General features: G+C 32.7%; 2 protein-coding genes across 4 annotated transcripts; one reads left to right on the top strand and one right to left on the bottom strand.

Moving 5' to 3' along the window:
• Positions 1–12,038: 12,038 nt before the first annotated feature.
• LOC131016779 (cytochrome c oxidase-assembly factor COX23, mitochondrial) lies at positions 12,039–13,720 on the bottom strand. 3 transcript variants are annotated; one of them, XM_057945505.1, is made up of 4 exons: positions 13,523–13,679; positions 12,736–12,812; positions 12,554–12,609; positions 12,039–12,256 (listed from the first exon to the last, which is right to left on the bottom strand). In XM_057945505.1, the coding sequence occupies exons 1-3, from the start codon at positions 13,614–13,616 to the stop codon at positions 12,562–12,564; spliced, it is 219 nt and encodes a 72-aa protein (XP_057801488.1). In that variant the 5' UTR covers positions 13,617–13,679; the 3' UTR covers positions 12,039–12,256; positions 12,554–12,561. The 3 variants fall into 3 exon arrangements, with proteins under 3 accessions (XP_057801488.1, XP_057801487.1, XP_057801486.1); XM_057945504.1 differs by lacking the exon at positions 12,039–12,256 and having other exon boundaries at positions 12,321–12,609; positions 13,523–13,720; XM_057945503.1 differs by lacking the exon at positions 12,039–12,256 and having other exon boundaries at positions 12,321–12,812; positions 13,523–13,682.
• Positions 13,721–18,816: 5,096 nt separating this feature from the next.
• LOC131016777 (rac-like GTP-binding protein 5) lies at positions 18,817–21,435 on the top strand. Its single transcript, XM_057945502.1, has 7 exons — positions 18,817–19,211; positions 19,287–19,374; positions 19,687–19,796; positions 19,902–19,965; positions 20,573–20,637; positions 20,774–20,839; positions 21,142–21,435. The coding sequence occupies exons 1-7, from the start codon at positions 19,071–19,073 to the stop codon at positions 21,238–21,240; spliced, it is 633 nt and encodes a 210-aa protein (XP_057801485.1). The 5' UTR covers positions 18,817–19,070; the 3' UTR covers positions 21,241–21,435.
• The last annotated feature ends 244 nt before the right edge of the window (positions 21,436–21,679 follow it).

Below are 21,679 nucleotides of genomic sequence, written 5' to 3'. Positions count from 1 at the left end.
CTTCCCTAGCCTCATTTGCCCCTGCAAGGTCATTCCTAACTCAAAGCTCCCATGTTCTCCCCCTTCAACACTCCCTAGAAGCTGGTCTAAGCTCTTCTCATCATCATCACTTTCCCATAACTTCTCACTGTAAATACTAGAATTCTCATCATCATCATCACTCTCTCCCTTATTTCCTACTTCTGCCCAATTCCCTTCACCTTCATTATTAGCATCATCAACACCCTCAATTTGGACTGCCTCACCATTATCTTCTACCCCATCCTTAGGTTTCTCAACATCATCATTACTCTCACTTACTTTTACCCAATCAAGATTAATATCCACATCATCAATACCTATTTCTTCATTTTGTTCTACCCCCTCACCATGATTCTCACCACCCTCACCACCCTCAATTTGTTCTACCACATCACCAGGGCTCTCACCATCAACCCCTAAGGTTTCAGTTTGTTCTACCCCACCATCCATGTTTACCCTCTAAATCCTCATGGTCATTCCCTTCTAAAAACATCTCAAGAGGTACAAAAGTAGGCATAAGATCACGCTCATGATCTGCATAAAACTCAATCTCTCCGTGGCCAAGTAATTCTAGGTAATCAATAACCTTCTCACACTGGATAAGATCTCTTAGGGGAACTTCGCCCTTATCTATGCTATAGTCATCATCAAACGCATAAACTACTTTAGGTTTAGAACCATAACATCCCTCAAATTCAGCAAGGATTCTTTCTAAAGTCATACTTTCCATTGTGTCTTTTATTTCCTTGTGATTAAAATCATCATACATCCATTGACCATTTTCATCATTTTTTTTCCAAATACCCTACCAATTGAAAATAAAGGAAACCTCGCGGCTCAACATGTTGCACAATAACACGAAGAAACAAGAATACAACTTAGGTTCTGTGATCATGCTTCATCTAAAAAAAAAGAAAAAAAATCGAGAATCGAACAGTACTCAAGCCTTGCATGTTTTGTAAAAAATGAACTGACACATTGAAGTTTAGCCTTTATTTACCTATTTTCCAAAGTCGACTGCGTTTATGGCATTAGAACCACCGATTGCCGTCAAAAATATCGCCACTACACCTCCCTTCATCTTCATCAATTTCGTCTCTCAGAGTTAGAGTTTTCAAATGGAATGAGAAGAAAACTCTTCGTCTACTACATTTCCAAAGAAACCCCGCGTATTTGGTTGGGGTGGGGCCCACAAGAAAAAAAATTAAGTTAAACGGCGTCTAACAGCCGTTTAACGGGAGGGGTTAAATGCATCTTTGTTTCGGAAGTTCAGGGAGGTCCATGCAACTAGATCGAGTCAGGGGGGGTCAGAGCTCTAAGGGGGTCTAGTTCAGGGGGTAATCTGCACCTTTGCCCTTAATTAATTAATAGTCAATGCACGTAAGAGCTTTGCCTAATGAAGGTTGCTGCCTTTGAGGTTGGGGATGTTCCCGATTAGCAGTTATTGATAAAGACCTCATGGAAGAATATGGCGCTTAATTGATGGAAGTTTCAGTTTTCGACGATCAACGATGGTGCCGAAGGCGTGGGGTGGGTGATAAGGGAAGAAAAGATGATGTGAAAAATTTAGTTAATGTTTAATAATTAATTTGCATGAATATATATATATATATATATATATAATGCCATGTCAGTTTTAGACGGGCCATATCATTTGTATTTGTTCATAATTTTGACTCGAGCTATAAATTGAACAATATGGATAAGTACATGCTATATTTTTAATATTTATAAATTTAGGTTAAAAAGTCACCATATGGTTAAATTTAGACTACTTTTGAGAATAATCCTAAAATATATAAACAAAAGTTGTTACAATGCGTCTCAATAAAGATTAAAAATTGAGTTTATATATATAAAAAAAAAGATTAAAAATCGAGAAAGATTTCATTGGACATATTTAGGGGTGAGAAAACCTAAACCGAACCCGTTAACCCGACCCGGACTGACGGGTTTGGTCCGGACCAGACCAACCCAATAGACATATTCGGTCCGAGTATATTTTTTAGGACCGAAAAATTTTCGGGTGTCCGGGTCTTAACCCGCTCGAACCCGGATCGACCCGTACCATTAATAAAATAATTGTTTAATTTGTGTATTTATAATAATTATAATAAATAAAATAATATCTAAACCTAATCTGTACAATGTAGAGAAAATAACACTTTCTCTCTGTACAACCCTACTTAGCGCCGCCCTCACCCCTAGCACATATTCAAACCCACAGCCCAACCTTTTCGCACCGTCGGACCGCTGCCCAGCCTTCTCGCGCCGAACCTTCCCTTCGTCTCCAGGAAGCTGCGCCGCCTCGCAGCAGCCTTGCGAAGCTTCCCTCCGCCTCCCTCAAGCTGCGCTGCCCCGCCAACCCCACTCAGCAGAAGGCCACGCCACCTCGCCAACGGTCGTCTTCGTTTCACACCGGCAGCACAACAGCCTTCCCCGACACACATAACTAGGCTTCTTTTCGTGATGTTCAGAGGAGATTATTCATTTTAAAAATTATATGTACAAATACCCTGCTCATATTAGCAACTCCCCATACGGTAATTGAGTATTTCAACATTCTTACTTTCGGTGGGTTGGACCCGGACCGAACCAACCAGACCCGATGTTCGGGATCGATTTGGTCCTCCCTTAAAATTCGGTTCGGATCGATCTAGATTTTAAAAAAATTCGGGCAATCAGACTTGATAGGTCGGTCCGGGTCTGACCTGTTGCTCAACCTTAGACATATTGATTAATTTTCGAACCATTTTAGAATTAAAAATAAATAATATTACAAGCAAAGATCAACAATAAAGAAAACTTCACGTGTGTGTGTGTGTATATATATATATGGGAAAGTTCAATGGAGATCACTCCTTTAGATAAAGAATAAAGACCAAATCATGTGCGTCAATTTTGCTTAATCTAACGGACAAAAAAATTGTAGATTTTTCTTGTATTTAAATCTGTAAAGGTCAAATAAGTAAATGCATAATATTCTGTAACTGATATCGTCCATAATTAAATTCATTCAGCACTATTTTATATTTGGCAAGATATACTAAATCTCTAAAAATTAGTTAAATATTGTGTATCAGCCGTTTTTGTATATGTTTCAGTCACTCCTAACAAATGAACATACTAATGTTCATCGATATGTTCGTATAAAAACAAATGAGCATACTAATGTTCGTCGATATGTTCGTATAAAAACAAATGAACATACTAATGTTCGTCTATATGTTCGTATAAAAACAAATGAACATACTAATGTTCATCGATATGTTCGTCGAAATAGATCAGGTCCCATAACGAGAAGATAGGAATTTTTGGAATTTGTTCAACGGGGTGAATTCGGTCAATGTATTTTTTACACATTTGACCTTTTTCGATTAAATAAATGCTAATCACCAATTTTTAATTACATGAAAAATTAAATCCAGATGCAATCTGAATCGTTGATTGAGATTCAATGAATGACCTTGATTTGGTCTTTATTCTCTATCTAGGGGAGTGATTGTCATAGAATGCAACCATATATATATATATATATATATATATATATATATATATATAGGGGAGGGCTAGAATAAAAACACTCTTAAGTGTATAAAATATAAATGATTTTCAGCCCTTAGATCATCAAGATCTACGGTTGATTCGTAACCCTTTTGGATGAATTCGTGGTCCTGGGTTCGAATCCCAAAGGTAGCAAAAATTTATTTTTCACAATTCGTAACCATGTTGGATGAATTCGTAACCCTGTTGGATAAAATTCGTACATTAAAAAACGTTTATATTTATATTTTAAGAAGTGTTTTTACTGTAGCCCTCCTATATATATATATATATATATATATATATATATATATATATATATAGGGCAGGGCTAAAATAAAAACACTTCTTAAAATATAAAATATAAATGATTTTCAGCCCTTAGATCATCAAGATCTACGGTTGATTCGTAACCTTATTGGATGAATTCGTGGTCCTGGATTCGAATCCCAATGGTAGCAAAAAATTATTTTTCACAATTCGTAACCATGTTTGATGAATTCGTAATCCTGTTGGATAAAATTCGTACATTAAAGAGGGCTACGGTAAAAACACTTCTTAAAATATAAATATAAACGCTTTTTAATGTACGAATTTTATCCAACAGGATTACGAATTCATCAAACATAGTTACGAATTATGAAAAATAATTTTTTGCTACCTTTGGGATTCGAACCCTGGACCACGAATTCATCCAACAGGGTTACGAATCAACCGTAGATCTTGATGATCTAAGGGCTGAAAATTGTTTATATTTTATACACTTAAGAGTGTTTTTATTCTAGCCCTCCCCTATATATATATATATATATATATATATATATATATATATATATAGGGAGGGGCTATACAGAAAACTCCCCTTAGACTATAGTATAAGAATAAATCCTAACCATTTAAATTTAAACTTGGATGACCGAGATTCATTTCCTGTTGTGCGTTTTTAACATTTTTTGTAATCTTATAATTCATACATAATATACGGTAGAGGGTATAATTGGGGCTGCTGATTTATTCTCTCTCTTAATTAGTTATCTGTTTCCGAAAATAAAGCCTCTTTATGGGGAAAGAAAATGTTATCAAAGCAAATGAATAATAATAAAATATTTCAAAGAAAATTCAAAGATAATACCAGATGAGATCGTTTAAAATGAGGGTAACTCGAAAAATTGAGTTTTAATTATCATTTGTTGTGCGAATTAGTTGAGAGTATGTAGATGTATAACTGTACGAATTATTTGTGTTTTATGGGTATGTGATTATGTATGAATTATTATGTTTGAGCTAGTGCATTATTGTGTTTTATGAATGCAAATATTTTGTACGAATTATGTTGCTTGAGCTAGTGAATTATTGTGTTTTGTGAATGTAAATATTATGTACGAATTATGTGATTTGAACTAGTGAACTATTGTGTGTGGTGAATGTAAATATTATGCACGAATTATGTGGTTGAACTTGTGAATTATTGTAATGCATGTGTATGTGCATTTGACATACTGTCATAATTCGTACTTGTTCTTTATGTGAAGCGTTATAATTCGTACACAAGCGATAACAATTAATCTTTGTTTTTTTTTGTATTAATCAAATTGGGTTGCAGAAATACAGAAATAGTCAATTGTTGTGTTGATTAATTTGGGTTGTCCATAATTTCCGACGTGAAGATTTCAATTTGCTAATTACCGTGTTTTAATTTTGATTTAGGTATAGAGAGAAAAAGATACACCCTTAAATGTAATCCCACAATTAAGGAAAACATATCTATTAAAAGTTTAAAATTACTTGTTTACCCACTAACACAAACTACCGAAAAAATGGCTGCATAAAGTTTTAAAATGATCCAGCCGTTCATTCATACATATCTAATGGCCTATAACAGTTCCTATTTTATAATCTAACATTAGTTTTTATTTTAGCCCCACCCTATATATATATATATATATGGGATCAAGTGATTGGTTCCCCATTCTCACAAAAAGATGTAGTTCTCACTTGATCTCATCCCTATACATATATATAGGGTGTGGTTGTAGAGAGAACTACATTATTTGTGAGAACGTGAGAACTATCAAATCTAATGCATCCACTGTAAAAATTAATGCATTCGTTGTTAAAATTAATGCACTCAAAAAAGTAAAAAAAATTGATCCCTTCAGGATTCGAACTCAGAATCTGCATTCATCCAACAAGATGATGCATCCACCGTAGATCTTGATGATCGAATGGCTGAAAATGGTTCTTCGTTCTTCTTTTATTTAGTGGTTCTTTCTTGAACCTCTCCCTATATATATATATATATGAAGTATATAAGAGGGTTAAAATAAGTACACTTCTTAAGATATAAAATAAGAATCATTTTCAGCCCTTAGATCATCAAGATATACGCTTGATTCGTAACCCTGTTGGATTGATTTATGGTCCTGAGTTCGAATCCCAAAGGTAGCAAAAATTTATTTTTCACAATTCATACCTTTATATAGCGAATTCATATGTGTTCTACATAAAATTCATACATTGAAAATTGCTCTTATTTCTTATTTTAAGATGTGTTCTCACGGTAGCCCACCCCTATATATATATATATATAGGGTTGGGTTCCGGTGGATCCCTATACTTATAATATATCCGTAGATCCAAATCTAGACCACACATTTATGACATGTGGCGCATCAAGATGGTGACACGTGGCAAGGCATTTCAAGGCAAAATCTGGAGAGGGGTAAAATTGGAATGTAATTTTCGAAATTAAAAAAAAAATTAGATTTTCTTAAAATAGGTATATTTTAGATGCATAAAGTTTCATACGAGAATGCATGAACTTTCATATAAAAATGCATAAAGTTTCATATAAAAATGCATAAGATTTCACCCCACCCCAACCCCACCCCCCACACCCCTGAACCCCACCCCACCCCACCCTACCCCAGAACCCCACCCCCACCCACCCCCCACCAACCCCCCACCCCCCACCCACCCACCCCCCCCCACCAAATTTTTTTTTCTCAAAAACTGATTTTCTGACCACTGACCCCCCCACCCACCCCACCCCCCAAATTTTTTTTTTGAAAATCAATTTTTAAAAAAATAATAAAAAAAAAATTGGGGGGGGGGGTGGGGGTGGGGCAGGGGTGGGGTGGCGAAACTACCAGATTTATTAAAATGAAATGCATTTTTTGTATAATTTAATGCATTTTTATGTGAAAACTTTATGCATTTTTGTTTGATTTTATATGCATGTGAAACATGCCTATTTTTGGGGGGTGGTAATGGGGAGGGTTGGGGGGTGGTGTGGGCTGGATTGGGGGGTGGTATGGGGTGGGGTGGTGAAAATACCAAAACTGGAAAAATTAAATGCATTTTTCTGTTCAAAGTTATGCATTTCATGTGAAAACTTTATGCATCTTTGTGTGAAACTATATGCATCTAAAATATATCTATTTTGAGAAAATCTAAAAAAATATATATTTTTTTAATTATTAAATCCGAAAATTACATTCCAATTTTACCCCTCCAGATTTTGCCTTGGAATGCTTGGAAACTCCTTGCCACGTGTCACCATCTTGATGCGCCACATGTCATAAATGTGTGGTCAAGATTTGGATCTAGGGATCTATTATAAGCATTGGGATCTATATGATCTCATTCCTATATATATCGTACTTATCCTAAATCAGATTGATAATATGATCTCGTTTAAATTTATAAATAGATTGTTATAAACAACGAGAAGCATTTGTTTGCACGAGAAATGTAGAACTTTGATTTAATGCTTGGTATGGACTAGTTGAGTAGAAGGTATGCAACTATTAATTATAGAAGTAAAGAAGTGTTATTTGAAAAGCTAGATAAAGAATAGCTTATATTTCATGGAGCTAAGTTAGGTGGTTTCAAAAGAATAATATCAACGAATAAGACAGTAAAAATTTTAAAAAAAGATAATTTATAAAAAGTATCATAACATGTTTCAAGAAGAAATACTAGATTTACCATATTGATTCACATAATGAAAATATCATCGTATCACATAGTCTAGATTAATTCGATTAAGAAATCTAAGTGCCAAAATCTCTGATTTGGATGAAACTTCAAAAGAAAAAATGCATGTTTTCTCAACGGGTTGATATTGAGCTTTACTATTCTCATTCATAGTACAAGAACACAATCATACTAGATAATTTAGATCCTTTGGATTATGAAGTAACCACACTTACTTGAAAATCCCTCGCACCAATGAGAGAGTAATTCATAATTTGTGTCTTATAATGAGATAAAGTCGTCGTTTGCTTGTTACTACGATAGTCACACTAGAGTAGGAAAGGTTCGATCCACTGGTGCCATGTGCTAAGTGGGATAGCGATATTATATTGGATTAATCAAATCCATTTGATTATGACTTTCTTACGGATTCCCAGTTGCCGAAAAGTCCTCTCGGTGACTCTGAGTTGTGGGGGTTTGATTCGCATAATGAGACAACACTGCCACATTGATGATGAGGGATTGGTTTTGAGGTATGATTTTAGGGCTATTGTTATGAGTAATTTAATTATCTTGTATCTACATTATTCTTTGTTTTTTTATTCTTCTTCCTCATTTTCTTTTGCTAAAGGTTTTCTATTTTGTGATTTCTTTTCATATTCGTGGCACTGATTTTTCTTTTGCAAGTGTTTTTTCTTACTCTATGTACTATGTATGGATTCAGAATGGAACATTACATATGTTTGGTTGATAAAGCTACTTGGATTAGTAAAGTAAGATTTCTTTTAAATTTCTGCTACAATTTGTGAATACTTGTGTTCGTGTGCTCAACAAATTGGTACATTCGAAAGATTATGCAAAACATTGATACTGAAAGTTGCATTTATGTGTCAAATATGATCATGCAGAGTTGCAAAACAAAACCAACAAAAGTTACAAATTGTCATGTTTATAACCTAAACAAGTCAAGTAAGTAATTATGTAGTAAACATTTTGCAAAAGCTATTACATACATATAAGAAATTCTAACTAAAATGAGATATCATATCCTAGTTCACTAATTAAATCTCCCACATCATATGCATTTCCACAATCATTATTCTCTTGGTGCAAGTACTCAATTCATTCCCTAACTAACATTTCATTGACTTCAAGGCACACTGGAAGTCTTTATGCTCTTATTAGGTGATCTTTTTTTTTTCTTCATATGGGGCAACTTGTAGTTATTGCTTTCTTTTACACGCATAGACTTAAAAACACTTTGTTTAATGTTATGATAGTTAGGTTGTTATAAGACTTGAGATCATTTTTAACCATATCATCCACATTATATGACGATGTCTCAACTTGTAAGAATTGTAGAGCCTTAAATCATCCCAAATCATTGACATTTGTATCCAGTGAGTTTGCTCAATCACAAATGAACTTGATATTAAATCCATCTATTGTAGCTACAACTAGAAAGTCATAGTCATTGTTTGAGATGTGGCTTCACATTATCTTAATGGATCCATATATTCTTGCTTGCATTTGCAAATCATTTTGCCTTTAGCGATGGTATAATCTAAAAACATGCACAATTATGCTTGTTGGAGTACTGGAGTATTGAATATCCAGTTATGGAACATAATATTCAATGTTGATAATATGTGTGCTTGTACCTGAATAATCAAGCCGTTCTTGATCACCTCCTTGGTAATTAATTGGATAGGTTTTGTCTCAAGGGTTCCCTTAGCTCTATTTTTGCGGTTTCTTTCAATTGGCACCTTTTTAGTAAATGGATATATCAACTTTACCAAAAAATAGAATTGCACCTTCATTCAAATATAATGGCCTCCAACAACACACATAAACATAACTTTGGTTATGCACCTTCTACTTTTGCAAGTCCTATGTAGTTTTATTTCTTCTTGGGCTATGTAGTATTTCTTACATTCTTTCGTAATGTGAAACTACTTTTTCCTTAATATGAATGACATTATGCTTGCTTTTACATGTTTAGCAACCTATCTACCATAAATGCACTCAAAACTATATTTTAAGTTGTAACAACTTATTTTGAGCCGTCGAATATGATTTTATAGCATTTGTTTGTGCTTCGAGCATTCCATGCGTAACCCATCTATATGAACTACTCTTGCTCACAATACATCCATTGCGTTTGCTAGCCTTCTCATTGTGGGTCTCTTTTCAAAAGGGATTGCAACAAGTTTTGGACAATCTTAATGCTGATATTTTTTCATTTAACATTCCGATTGTTTTTTAAGAGTGATAATGGACCATCCGATTCTAACCTAATTTTTGTTGCAGACCAAATATGTGTGACCGACCTCTTACCGATGTCAAATTTTGTCACAGCCTCCAACTTTCGACCTTTCAAAGATTTTCCATCCTTGCATTTTTTTTAAGCAAAAATTGAGCAATCCAACTCTTCAATTCGATGGATATTTCTTTTCTTCCTTTAGAGTATCTTCAATGATGGGAGACATTAGAGATGCATCCTCAAAATGACCATTGGGCTTGTAAATTTTGGAGAGATATTTTGAAGAGAGAGGAGAGAGGGAAGGCAGCGGCGAGAATGGCGAAGGGGAAGGCGTTACAAAGCTCGGAGCCTCCACCGTAATACAAGGAGAGGTTGGATAGACGGACGACAAGCTGGAAAAAATCATCGACGAGTACGCCAAGAAGAACGAGCTGAAGAGGGAGATCCATGACGATCGAATCTTATTCATGAAGACTTTCGACATGACTTCGGAGCAGCAAGAATGGCACAAGCAACGGGTGGCAGAGATCCTAGCTTGGCGTAGGGGCAGTGGAGACTAGATAGGTTTTAATAATGTAATTTTTAATTATGTCTTTAGGTTTTAATTAAGTAATTTTAAATTATGTCTTTAAGTTTTTTTTTTAAATGTAATTTTTAGGATTTTAGAATTAATGCAATTTAATTTTGAAGTAAATTGTGTTGTTTAAATGTGTGCAATTAAAATTAAATGAAAAATACAAAAATCAAAACTAAAAAAATCAGGTCAGCTATCAAGTCACCCCACTATGGCCTCCTTAACCCAATGTGGTCCCCCCTCTATCAGATCAGCTATCAGGTCACCCCACTGTTAGGGGTGTAATCGAGTCAAGCCGAGCCGAATAGTGTCTTGTTCAAGCTTGGCTCGTTTAGCTAATCGAGCTGTTTGATTAATTATCAATCGAGCTTTAATCGAGTCGAATACAGTGCCGAGCCTAATCGAGCTTTTTAAATTTAATTTTTTATTTAAAATTTTAGTTATTTTCCAAATACATAAGTTAATTTTCAAATATATAAGTTATTTTATTCACAAAAATATAATATATTTACTATTTTCTTGTAAATAAATGATGTTAATTAGATACTTAATCCAAATATTACTACATATAGTATAAAATATAGTAAGACATTTAATGAATAATCTTATGTTTTAAGATAAATCACTTCACGAGCTAACGAGCCGAGCATCGTCATGCTCAAGCTTGGCTTGTTTAGCTAAACGAGTTGTTCATTAAATTACCAAACAAGCTTTTATCGAATCGAACGTCGAATAGCTCACGAGTAGCTTGACTCGTTTACAGCCCTACCCACTGCGAATGCTCTTATAGCTATTTTAAGGAGCTTATAAGCTCAACCAAACACCCCATTTTGGAGGTAATGTAAGAATTGCTTCATTAATGAATTTTCCTCTCTCCTATTTTATTAATTTTAATTATTTTTGTAGCTCTCTTACTTATTTCAACAAATACTACACCCTAAAAAATATTACTTTATTTCACCTATTTTATTATAAATTATTTTTATTAATATTAACATTCGTATCCGAACCTTGAGGCCTATTAAAATGAGATGAACAAAGTACACAGTTTTATGAAATAATAATATATATATTTCCAACTTCTCCTTATTATCAATTGAACCTTGAAAACTTTTATTGGTTCATCTATGTCCTTTGATTTTAAATAATACAATTAGACCCTTTTCTAATAGCTTCTTACTTTATATTGTACTATGATCAAAACAAAACGACATTATTCTTTACAAATTAATTAATATACTAAAACAAAACACCATTATAAAAATGGGAAATTTGAAGCCTGGGCAAGCTCTTTCCACTCATCAAAGTAGAAATATTAAAGTTCACTTTGGTCTTTTAGAAGTTCATTGCATATAAGATTGTACATCACAAAATAGATACATACATCAAATAAAACTAAGGCACACTATTACTCCAACGCGATGAAATAACAAAAAATCCATATTTGATGAGTTAGGTAATGCAAACTAATCTTCCAAATGCCTATTATGTGCATCATCACATCTTACTGTGACAGCCATGCTAAAAATCTTGCTTTTAAGACGAGAACTAAAAGAAGAAGAAAAAGGCAAACATTTTCACATGCAATAGTTCCACAATCCTAGAAATATACAAACAGATAAAAAGATGTTACTGGTGTAAATATCAAGACAAGGAAAATAATCTAAATGCCGATATCTACTTACTGTTTATCTCGATACTCATACATGCCATAAGTGATAATAACATTTTTGATGAACAATCTTCACAGGGACAAAAGTAAATAACATAATCAAAGTGCAACCAAACACGATGTACCGTATTCTCCCCTTTAGACATACTGAAATCAGTTTATCCACCTTTTGGAGGCTGAAACATTTCAATAGCGATAAAAGCATCTGCAAAGGAGTTAGTTATAAGCTAGCTCACAAAGAGAGAGAATAAAAATATCACAAATCCAAGTGTAAAAACAAAGATCTTTGGCCCCTTGAAAATTTCACACCATATCGAATTTTGATACAGAGCATAGAATAGCATTGCATTGCAAAAGTGGTTTTCTCACTAACTTATATAGGAAAACACAATTAGAAGACACTTGTTATTTGAGTAAAAAACTCGAGGGCAATGCTAGCTACAAGTAGGAAAAAATAAAAAAGGCTGTGGGATACATAGCACTCAATAATCAAGCCTTGTACCAATATACTCATGAGAAGAGAGACCGACTCCTATTGCGTTCCAGCCGTGCTTCCCTCTGTCACAACAAAGAAAGGAGATAACTCATCTCTTAGGTCATAACGCTGGTAATTACATGTTCTCAAATTCAACAATCAACATATGAAAATATAAAAAAGCATTTCTCATACAGTAGAACCCTTACCTCCTTTTTTCTGCATTCCTTGTAAATGTCAAAATGTTCTTGGCATTTACTCTTCTCATTGCTGTATTCTTCTAAACCTGAAATATTACAAGGCGGAATAAGTTAACTTTGAAATCCATGATAATAAAGGCGCATTTACTAATAAGGATTAGTTTAGATAGATCCATTGTTTAGTTAGATGGATTGAACTTTAAAATATCCCAAGGCCTTGATAACTTTTATAATTTGAGCTAAGTTTGCTTGATTCATATCCCATTGAAAGGGTAGGATTAGAGAAATCCTTGTGATGGGGATAAGAATACTCAATCATGAAAAGTAAATGGCCCTAAATGAATCACACACAAATCTAAATCAAATGAACTAAAGAACATTATAGTGAACTTTTCCACTCCATAAACTATTTAAATGCAACAGAAAGAATGATATGCAAAAACAAAAAGAAGAAGATTGATTTCTTTAATTTTCAAATATCTCTCTCTCAGAGCCCTAGCTAGTACAAACTCACATATTGAGCTCCAAATTTGCAATCTAGCTGATACGCAAAATACACACAGTACATACAATAAAGATCTACAACCAGACATAAATTTACAATCAATTCAGCTGAACTCTAGCGCTAACAAAATCGAAACTAAACGAAGCATTGTGTTTCGTGATCCCAGGTAAGATGTCAACTAGGTTTTCTCTATATAAAACTCCTACTTTTACGAAACGACATATATATATTTTTCACAAATTTGGGGGAAACTCAAATTGAATAAACCCTTTCAAATAGAAGAGAGATTACATTTAAGGGAGGCGGTGTAAGCAGGGAAGCAATCAGAGTCGGAGATACGAGCAGCGCTAGGATACGCCGGCGACTGCGCTTTCGACGACGTCATCTTTCACCTATTCTCTACGTTCAAACTTCTCTTCTTTTTGTATTTTTTCTGTTTATGGTATTAAAATCTACCACCTATTAAACTCTTGGGCTTTAGCTTGGCCCATTCTCAAAATTTATTGGGTAATTCAAAAGAAAAAAAACGATAAACACTACACCCTTATTTAAATTATATTTATTTTTACATTTATTATTTATAATTTAATAGTATAAATTAATTTGAAAATATATTTAATTAATATAAAAAAATTAATTATTTTATAAGTCTATATAACAAAATTAGCAAATATAAATATTTTTTGTATACTATATATGCAATACACATGACAATTTAAATTAAAAAATTAAATACAATAAATTAGCAACAGTAAAAATTTAAAAGCCGAACATATTAGGGTTAATTGCATGAAAATACACGAACTTTAGTCGCAATTTCATTTTGCATATGACTTTTGAAACTTACATTTTTAATCATGAACTTTGCATTTGTTCCAAATTTTCCTTAAAATTGAGCTCCGGCAGCCGAAAAGATGACGTGTCTTCAAACATGCCACGCGTATGTGACACGTCATTAATTCAAACGACGTGGCACAAAACGACGTCATTTTAATACCGCGTTTATCAATCCCCAAATCGAAAACCCTAGCTCCCTCAATCTTAGCCATTAGCGGCGGCGCTCTTCGCCGATAAAGGAGGAGAAAAGGGGAATCGACGGCGTGAAATGTGCGTCGTATTAGTGTGGGCATGTGATTTTAATTTCGAAGAGAAGTATCGCCGATTTTGATTCTGAAAATTAGAGGAGAAAATGGGGGATTGGCTGCGTGAAACCTTGTCGGAAATTAGAAGGAATAGGCAACTGCTCTGAATTTTGGGAGTGAGAGGAGTATCGCCATTCTGATTCCAAGCTCCGGCGCTGATGTTGTAGTGGTTTCCGGTTGATTTTTGGACGGTCTTAGCATTAAAATTAGTAATTGAAGCAGCAACAATAGTCTTAGCATTAAAATCCAGCCTCTTTGTTGCCGCCGCGGCCGGCGACGACTTCTGATTTTTTCAGAGCTCGTTGTAATGATGTCAAGGCGGTGTGAGCCATTTCCAGCAATTGTGGGGTAGAGGCGGTTGCAGTTTGAGAAGAGAAAAACTTTCGGCTGTTTAAATGGCGTCGTTTTACAAAACGAAGTCGTTTCCATGTCTGCAAACTTCCGACTGTTTAAATGGCACATGCCCCGCTGCCACATAGGCGCCACATCAGCCTCTCCGGTGCCGGAGCTCAATTTTAAGGAAAATTTGGAACGAATGTAAAGTTCATGATTTAAAATGTAAGTTTCAAAAGTCATGTGCAAAATGAAATTGCGACTAAAGTTCGTGTATTTTCATGCAATTAACCCAACATATTAATAATAAAGAATGAAATGAAAAGAATGAAAAAAAAAAAAATAGGAGCGCATGAAATGAAAAAGGAATAAAAATTGAACATGAATGCATATTCCCTCCCCATGTCAGTATTGCCAATATCACATCCCTACAATGATACTCTTGAGATTTATTTGGAGCTTGATTTGAAAAAAGTTCGTTGAAATTTAATAAATAAATATATTAAGCTTAAATTTAGAAGTATTTGGCTCGTTAACTCGTGAATAAGTTCGTTAAATGATTCAACTTGAAATTAATAGATACAATTTATATTTATATAATAAAATTAATAATAATTGTATTATATCTCTATTTAATTTTATTTATTATAAGAAAATAATTAATATTTTTAATATAAATATAAATTTAGAAAGTTCATACAAGCTCGATTAAGCTCGTGAGCTTCAAAGTGTTCAGTAAATAAAATTTGAAACTCAATTTGATACTAAATAAATTAAACTTCAACACACCATTATTCGATTCGACTCGCAATCGACTAATATAAAGAAAAATATATAAATCAACAGCCAACATCATAATCATATGAAGGGGATGGATATTCTCGTAATCAACCCTATAGCTCACTTACCACCAATAGCGACATGATCCCTCTCATCTATTATATAATAGGATTAAGCCTTAACCTATGTGGCATATCTAAAATCTCACCATTTCAAAATTTACCATATATAATCTTCATCATTTATTAATTAATTAACTATTACATTCTATATAAAGATTCATTAATCATAATAAATATAATTAATAATAAATGTATATATATAATAATATTAACATTACATATAATCTAAATTAATAAATTTTATTATTTATTTTTTCTAGATAAAAAATAGATTTACATGTCTGATAAGAAAAAAATTATAATCTATATACGATAAATTATTTTAATTGAAAGTTAGTGATTAGATGTATATTTGTTATTAATTTTATACTATTTCTCAATAGCGTACATATTATATATATATATGTTGCAATATATTATATTGTATGAATATATATATATATATATATAATATTTATATTCTTAATTTTCAATAAAATTAATTTTAAATTGAGTTTGAATTGAGACATGCACGTATATGTAAATTATAAACGGGTACATGTTTGCATAATAAGGCACAAATTCTATAAAATGATTACTTTAAAACAAAATCTTATTTTATGTCTATCAAAATAATTAAAATTTTATTTTTATTTTTTATAAAATAAATCTACATTTTATTTTATATAGGGAAGAAAAATATATTTTTCATTTCTGCAAACTTTATTTGTTTCTGTTCGTCCATTACTATAATAATAATAATAATAATAATAATAATAATAATAATAATAATAATAATAATAATAATAATAATAATAATAATAGATAAATTATGAAATTAGTAATGCATAAATGAAGAATTTAGATAAAGAACAATAGAGGATATGATGTTAAAATATATTATAAATCTTTAATCATGTATCAAATTTATAATAATTTCAATCGAGTGAATAATTCATATAAATCACCTCATTTCACATTGAGTTTTTTTATAAGATTTCACCAAAATAAAACTTATACAAGAATAAGCTCTTGCTCTTCAAATTAAAAATCTACATTTAATTGGCGGAATGATTGAGACTAATATAATTTGAATTGTTTTGTCAATTTAAATTTGACCAAATTTATTTAATTAAATACATGGTCTAATTAATTTAATTTGAAAAAATAAATTGTTTTGATTAAGAAAATTTCTTCAATTTAATTTGATTATAAAATAATATATTTTGTATAAAATTTTAAAAATAAAATTTGGATTCAACATAGATTTTTTATGAAAATTTATCAATTAAATTACTAAATAAATTAATACAATTTGAATCTCGTGTCAACTTTCTAAAGCTACACACAAGATGATTTTCAAAACTTAGTTATGGTCTTTCAAACTTCAAACGAGATAATGTTCACGAGTCAATTTTATTCTTTCAATTTTCAGACGGAATGATGCTCGAAACTCAAGATTTGAAGATAATTAATGTTCACGAGTCCATTTTATTCTTTCAAATTTTAAACGAAATGATGCTCGAAACTCAATTATGATATTTCAAGCTCCACATACAATAATGCACAAAAAATTGTCAAGATTTTTCAAGCTGCATACAAGATGATGTTTAGAAGTTAGTTATGATCTTACAAGCTAAAGATGATAATGATCTTTAAAGCTACACACAAGATAATTCTTGTAACTTAATTGTGGTCATTCAAAGTTCAAATGAGATGATACTCACAAGTTAAATTTGTTTTTTTAAACTCCAAACGAGATGATTCTTCGAACCCAATTATAATATTTAGAACTAATAATGCATAAAAGTTTGTCAAGATTTTTTCAAGTTCCATACAAAATTATGTTTACAAGTTAGCTATGATGTTAGAAGCTCCAAATCATACAATTTCACAAGTCAACTTTGATTTTAAAGCTCCAGATAGTTATGTTAAAAAAACTTGACGTATAAAAGTTCATTTTTTGTAGTTTAAGGTTTAGACGAGATGATACTCAAAAGTCTGATGTTCAAACGTTAGTTGTCGTCTTCCGAAATTTAGATTATGATATGATTCTACAAGGTTCAGACGAGATGATGCTCAGATGAAATAAAATTTTTAATATCGATACATTTTTCAAAATATTATTAAATAAAAATCTACATAAAAAAAATATTTATTATTCTAACAAAAGGTAATTAACATTTAATTGAGGAATATGATTCAAATTAATATAATTTCAACTATATTACCTTAAATTAAATAAATTTAAAAATAATTTATATAATAAGTTAAAATAATTTCCCGTCGAATTTCGACGGGTTGCGCACTAGTCAGAGCTGAATTATGGATAGATCATTTAGGAAATTGAAAAATCTGACAAAATAAAAAGATAGGTATAAATATAAAACTTAGGTGACACTATTGAACATCTAATAAACATTAGGACAGTCGTTACAATCTAAATAGAACATTACCCATGAAATTAACTTACCATAAAGAATCTCAGGTGAAAGTCAGAAAGTAGCAAATGTAATTTTTCTCTCTTTTTAAATTTCTTTGAGATTAGACCATGTTTATCGGTTTCAAATCACCGACCAGGTCTGCTGCCATGTAGATTAATAGATTAAAAAAAAATAAAAAAATTGATATGCTTGGAATCAAGCGGTCGACCACCGAGAAAAAGAGACCACATGGTCTCTCTCTTTCCTCCACTCTAGCACCAATAGGACTTTGACACTTGTTTATATTATATTGATTTGGAAAATTGTATTTAGAGAAATAGATAAAATTATTATATTTTTTATGTAAAATATTAAAATATAAAAATAAAAATATCAAAATTTATACTTTTTCATTCTCTATTTATAGAGATCACTCTTGCTATATTTCAATACACCTTCAACTCCTTATATTTCCCTTCTCTACATCTAACATCTAGTATTTCTTTCTCTATTTTTTTGTATTAATTTGTTATTTTTTTCATTTTAATTATTTTTTGTAATATTTTAATTTATATTTAATATTAATAAAATTATTACATTAAAAATAATAATAAAATAATTATAAAGTTATGTTGTGGTTGGATGGTTGGTGTGGTCATTGATAAATCAACAAAAATAGAGATGGTTGGGTTGAAATGAATGTTAGTGATGTGGAAGAGAGAGAAATTAATTAAATATTGAAGATGGTTGGATGGTTGGGTGGTTGGGTGGTTGCTGATAAACATAGTCTTAAGGTGCAATAGCCTCTCATTCACTCAGAGTCCCACTGTTTTCTTTTTCCCCCTCCGACAGCTCAAAGTAAAGTGAAAAATTCACTACTTTCATACAAAATCTATAGGTTTGCTTTTTTGGCCCCCCTCCTCATGTCCTCCACTTCCTCCCTCCCTCAAATACTCACCTCATTACTACCCAAACACATCCTGAGAATTAAAAAGGGAATCTTGAATTTCTTCCATACATTCAATCTCTGAGTTCAGCAGGATTTTGCTATGTAGTGATAATGAGTAGTAATAATACTACTAGTGGCGGCGCTGCTGCAAATTCTACAGCCACCAAATTCATCAAATGTGTCACAGTTGGTGATGGTGCTGTTGGGAAGACCTGCCTTCTCATCTCCTACACTAGCAACACTTTCCCAACTGTAAGTCTAATCAAATCAAAGCCCCTTTCTCATCTCTCTCTCTCTCTCTAATATGCTTTGGTTTTCTTGTTTCAGGATTATGTTCCAACTGTGTTTGATAATTTCAGTGCCAATGTGAGTGTTGATGGCCAGACTGTGAATCTGGGCTTGTGGGATACTGCTGGTATGTTCACATTATACTCCATTCATTTCATAATAGTTTTATCAAGAAAGTGTGTGATGCTTCATTTGAAAATCCAAGTATGTTTTGCCTCCTTTTCTATCTTAAATTGAACAACCTAGCATCTGGATAAGCATAAAAACAGTATTTGATTTGAAGCATCCTTAGCCATGTTTTAAAGTTCATTAAAAAAAGGCCTTTTCTTTTGCAAAAAGATGCAGGGATTCATAAGCATTGTGCAAGAATGAGGCCTTTTTTTTCTGTTTTGATTGGTAAACTAATTATTTTGTCCAAATCTTGATCAACTTGTTGCAGGCCAAGAAGACTACAACAGATTGAGGCCTCTTAGTTACAGAGGGGCAGATGTGTTCCTCCTTGCTTTCTCTCTCATAAGTAGGCCAAGCTTTGAGAACATTTCAAAGAAAGTAAAAATCTCTTTCTTCTCCTTCATCTTTCAACAACACAATCCATCCATTGGCAGTTACTAACTTTTCCTTTTTGCTTTCTGCTTCTTGTTTGTGCTGGTGAAGTGGGTCCCGGAATTGCGGCATTATGCACCCTCAGTACCCATTGTTCTTGTGGGGACAAAGCTAGGTGAGACTGACTTCTTCATCTTACTTGATTGCATCCAATTTCAAAAATATTTTGGTTACTTTGCTTTCCCTTAAAGTCTTCTCCTTTTTCTTTTTTGTATTTTGGATGGGTTCCCACATTTTTTTTTTGAATTGTTAAATTTAATTTGAAAGTAGTTAGCCTGTTAACCTTTTCCTTTTCCTGTTATGAATTCCCATTGTGTTCCTTCCTTGCTTGCATATGTCTTTTGCAACGATTTCTATGACATTCAACAATCTTAAAAAAAATTGACAAATATATGTCTAACAGAAATACCTAACTTCACAAATTAGAGAAATCTATACATCTACAAATACTTATTTGAGTACTAGTGCAGCAATAATCAAATGCATTTTCATGCGTAAGTGTAAAATCCCATAATCAGTATTGCAACAAGTATGATATCTCATATAAGATTGTGTGAGATATTTGTTTTGTGTAGTTTGAGATTAGATAAACTAAGGCTAGTAGTGATTACACAAGTATCAAGTATAGCTCTTTGATTCTGTTGCATGGCTCTTTGCCTCTATCTTCTATTACCGAATTTACCGTTTCCTCAAATATGACTCATTGATCGATCCCCTTACAGACCTAAGAGAGGACAAGCAGTTCAAAAAGGATTATCCGGGGGCATGCACTATTTCGACAGAACAGGTAATCAACGCGCTTTAACTGAAGATTTTATAACTGATCACACTGTTTAGCACATCTCTACTAGGTCCATGTGGCTCTTATGTGTTAATAATACCATTTCACATTTGCTTCATGCCTACATTCTCTTTCTTTTTAGGGTGAAGAGCTCAAAAAGCAAATAGGAGCGGTGGCCTATATCGAGTGCAGTGCCAAGACGCAGCAGGTTTGCCATCTCCGTATTCGTCTCAAATGACTTTGTGATGTACAATGCATTTAATCCTTTGGTTTGTAGTCATAATTTTCTTCTGGTGATTAGCTGATCATCATCAAGATCATTTGTTGATGAATAATGGCTATGAAAATGAAACAAAATATGCCTTCATTCAGTCTACCCTCTTAAAAAGGAAGTATGTGTGTCACCCTAATATTCCCATACACGAAACCATTTATGTATGGACTTGGTTTGGAAATCATCAAGTTAAAAGGCCATTACAGAGAAGTCTGATTTTTCTTTTCCTAATGCAGAATGTGAAGGCTGTGTTTGATGCGGCGATAAAGGTAGTTCTGCGGCCGCCAAAACTCAAGAAACACAAGAGAAAGTATGCATCGTGTCGCCTACTTTAACAACGAAGAAGCGCTGCTCAAACTCAAATTCATAGCCATCTATGCTTTGGTATAGCTTAAGGAATGTGATATGTTCTATTTATTTCCTTCTTGCTAATGTTTTCCATCTCTCTTTTGTGCTTATTCCATCTCCCTTGTGATTACACATGCTAGTAGTATTTTTTCTTTCTAAGGGGCTTGTGTGGTTTTTTCTTATATCCATCTCTAACGTTTTCAGTTGGGATCATATATTTAATCCCACTCCCATTTCGCAATTTCATTAACAATTTCGCGTGTACAATGTTACGTATCTATGACAAACCAAACATGCATCAATATCTATACAAGGATATCAATTGGGCCAACTTATTTGGGTTTAGTTCAGTCTTATTGAGTTGTTGGACTATTCAGTTACGGATTATTCAAATTGTATTTTTAGGGGGTAAATTTTATTTTAACC

Source organism: Salvia miltiorrhiza, chromosome 3 (genome assembly GCF_028751815.1).
Source record: "Salvia miltiorrhiza cultivar Shanhuang (shh) chromosome 3, IMPLAD_Smil_shh, whole genome shotgun sequence".
NCBI classification, from domain to species: domain Eukaryota; kingdom Viridiplantae; phylum Streptophyta; class Magnoliopsida; order Lamiales; family Lamiaceae; genus Salvia; species Salvia miltiorrhiza.
Note: the sequence above shows the minus strand (reverse complement) of the source record. Positions and strands in the feature narration are given on the sequence as shown.

Bases quoted from the DNA above. Each gene is read 5' to 3' on its own strand.
- LOC131016777 (XM_057945502.1), top strand. From the start codon at position 19,071: ATGAGTAGTAATAATACTACTAGTGGCGGCGCTGCTGCAAATTCTACA. The intron at 19,797-19,901 runs GTAAAAATCTCT...GTGCTGGTGAAG, and splicing joins TTGAGAACATTTCAAAGAAA to TGGGTCCCGGAATTGCGGCA. The intron at 19,966-20,572 runs GTGAGACTGACT...ATCCCCTTACAG, and splicing joins TCTTGTGGGGACAAAGCTAG to ACCTAAGAGAGGACAAGCAG.
- LOC131016779 (XM_057945503.1), bottom strand. From the start codon at position 13,616: ATGACGTCGTCGAAAGCGCAGTCGCCGGCGTATCCTAGCGCTGCTCGT. The intron at 12,813-13,522 runs GTAATCTCTCTT...GTAATATTTCAG, and splicing joins TTACACCGCCTCCCTTAAAT to GTTTAGAAGAATACAGCAAT.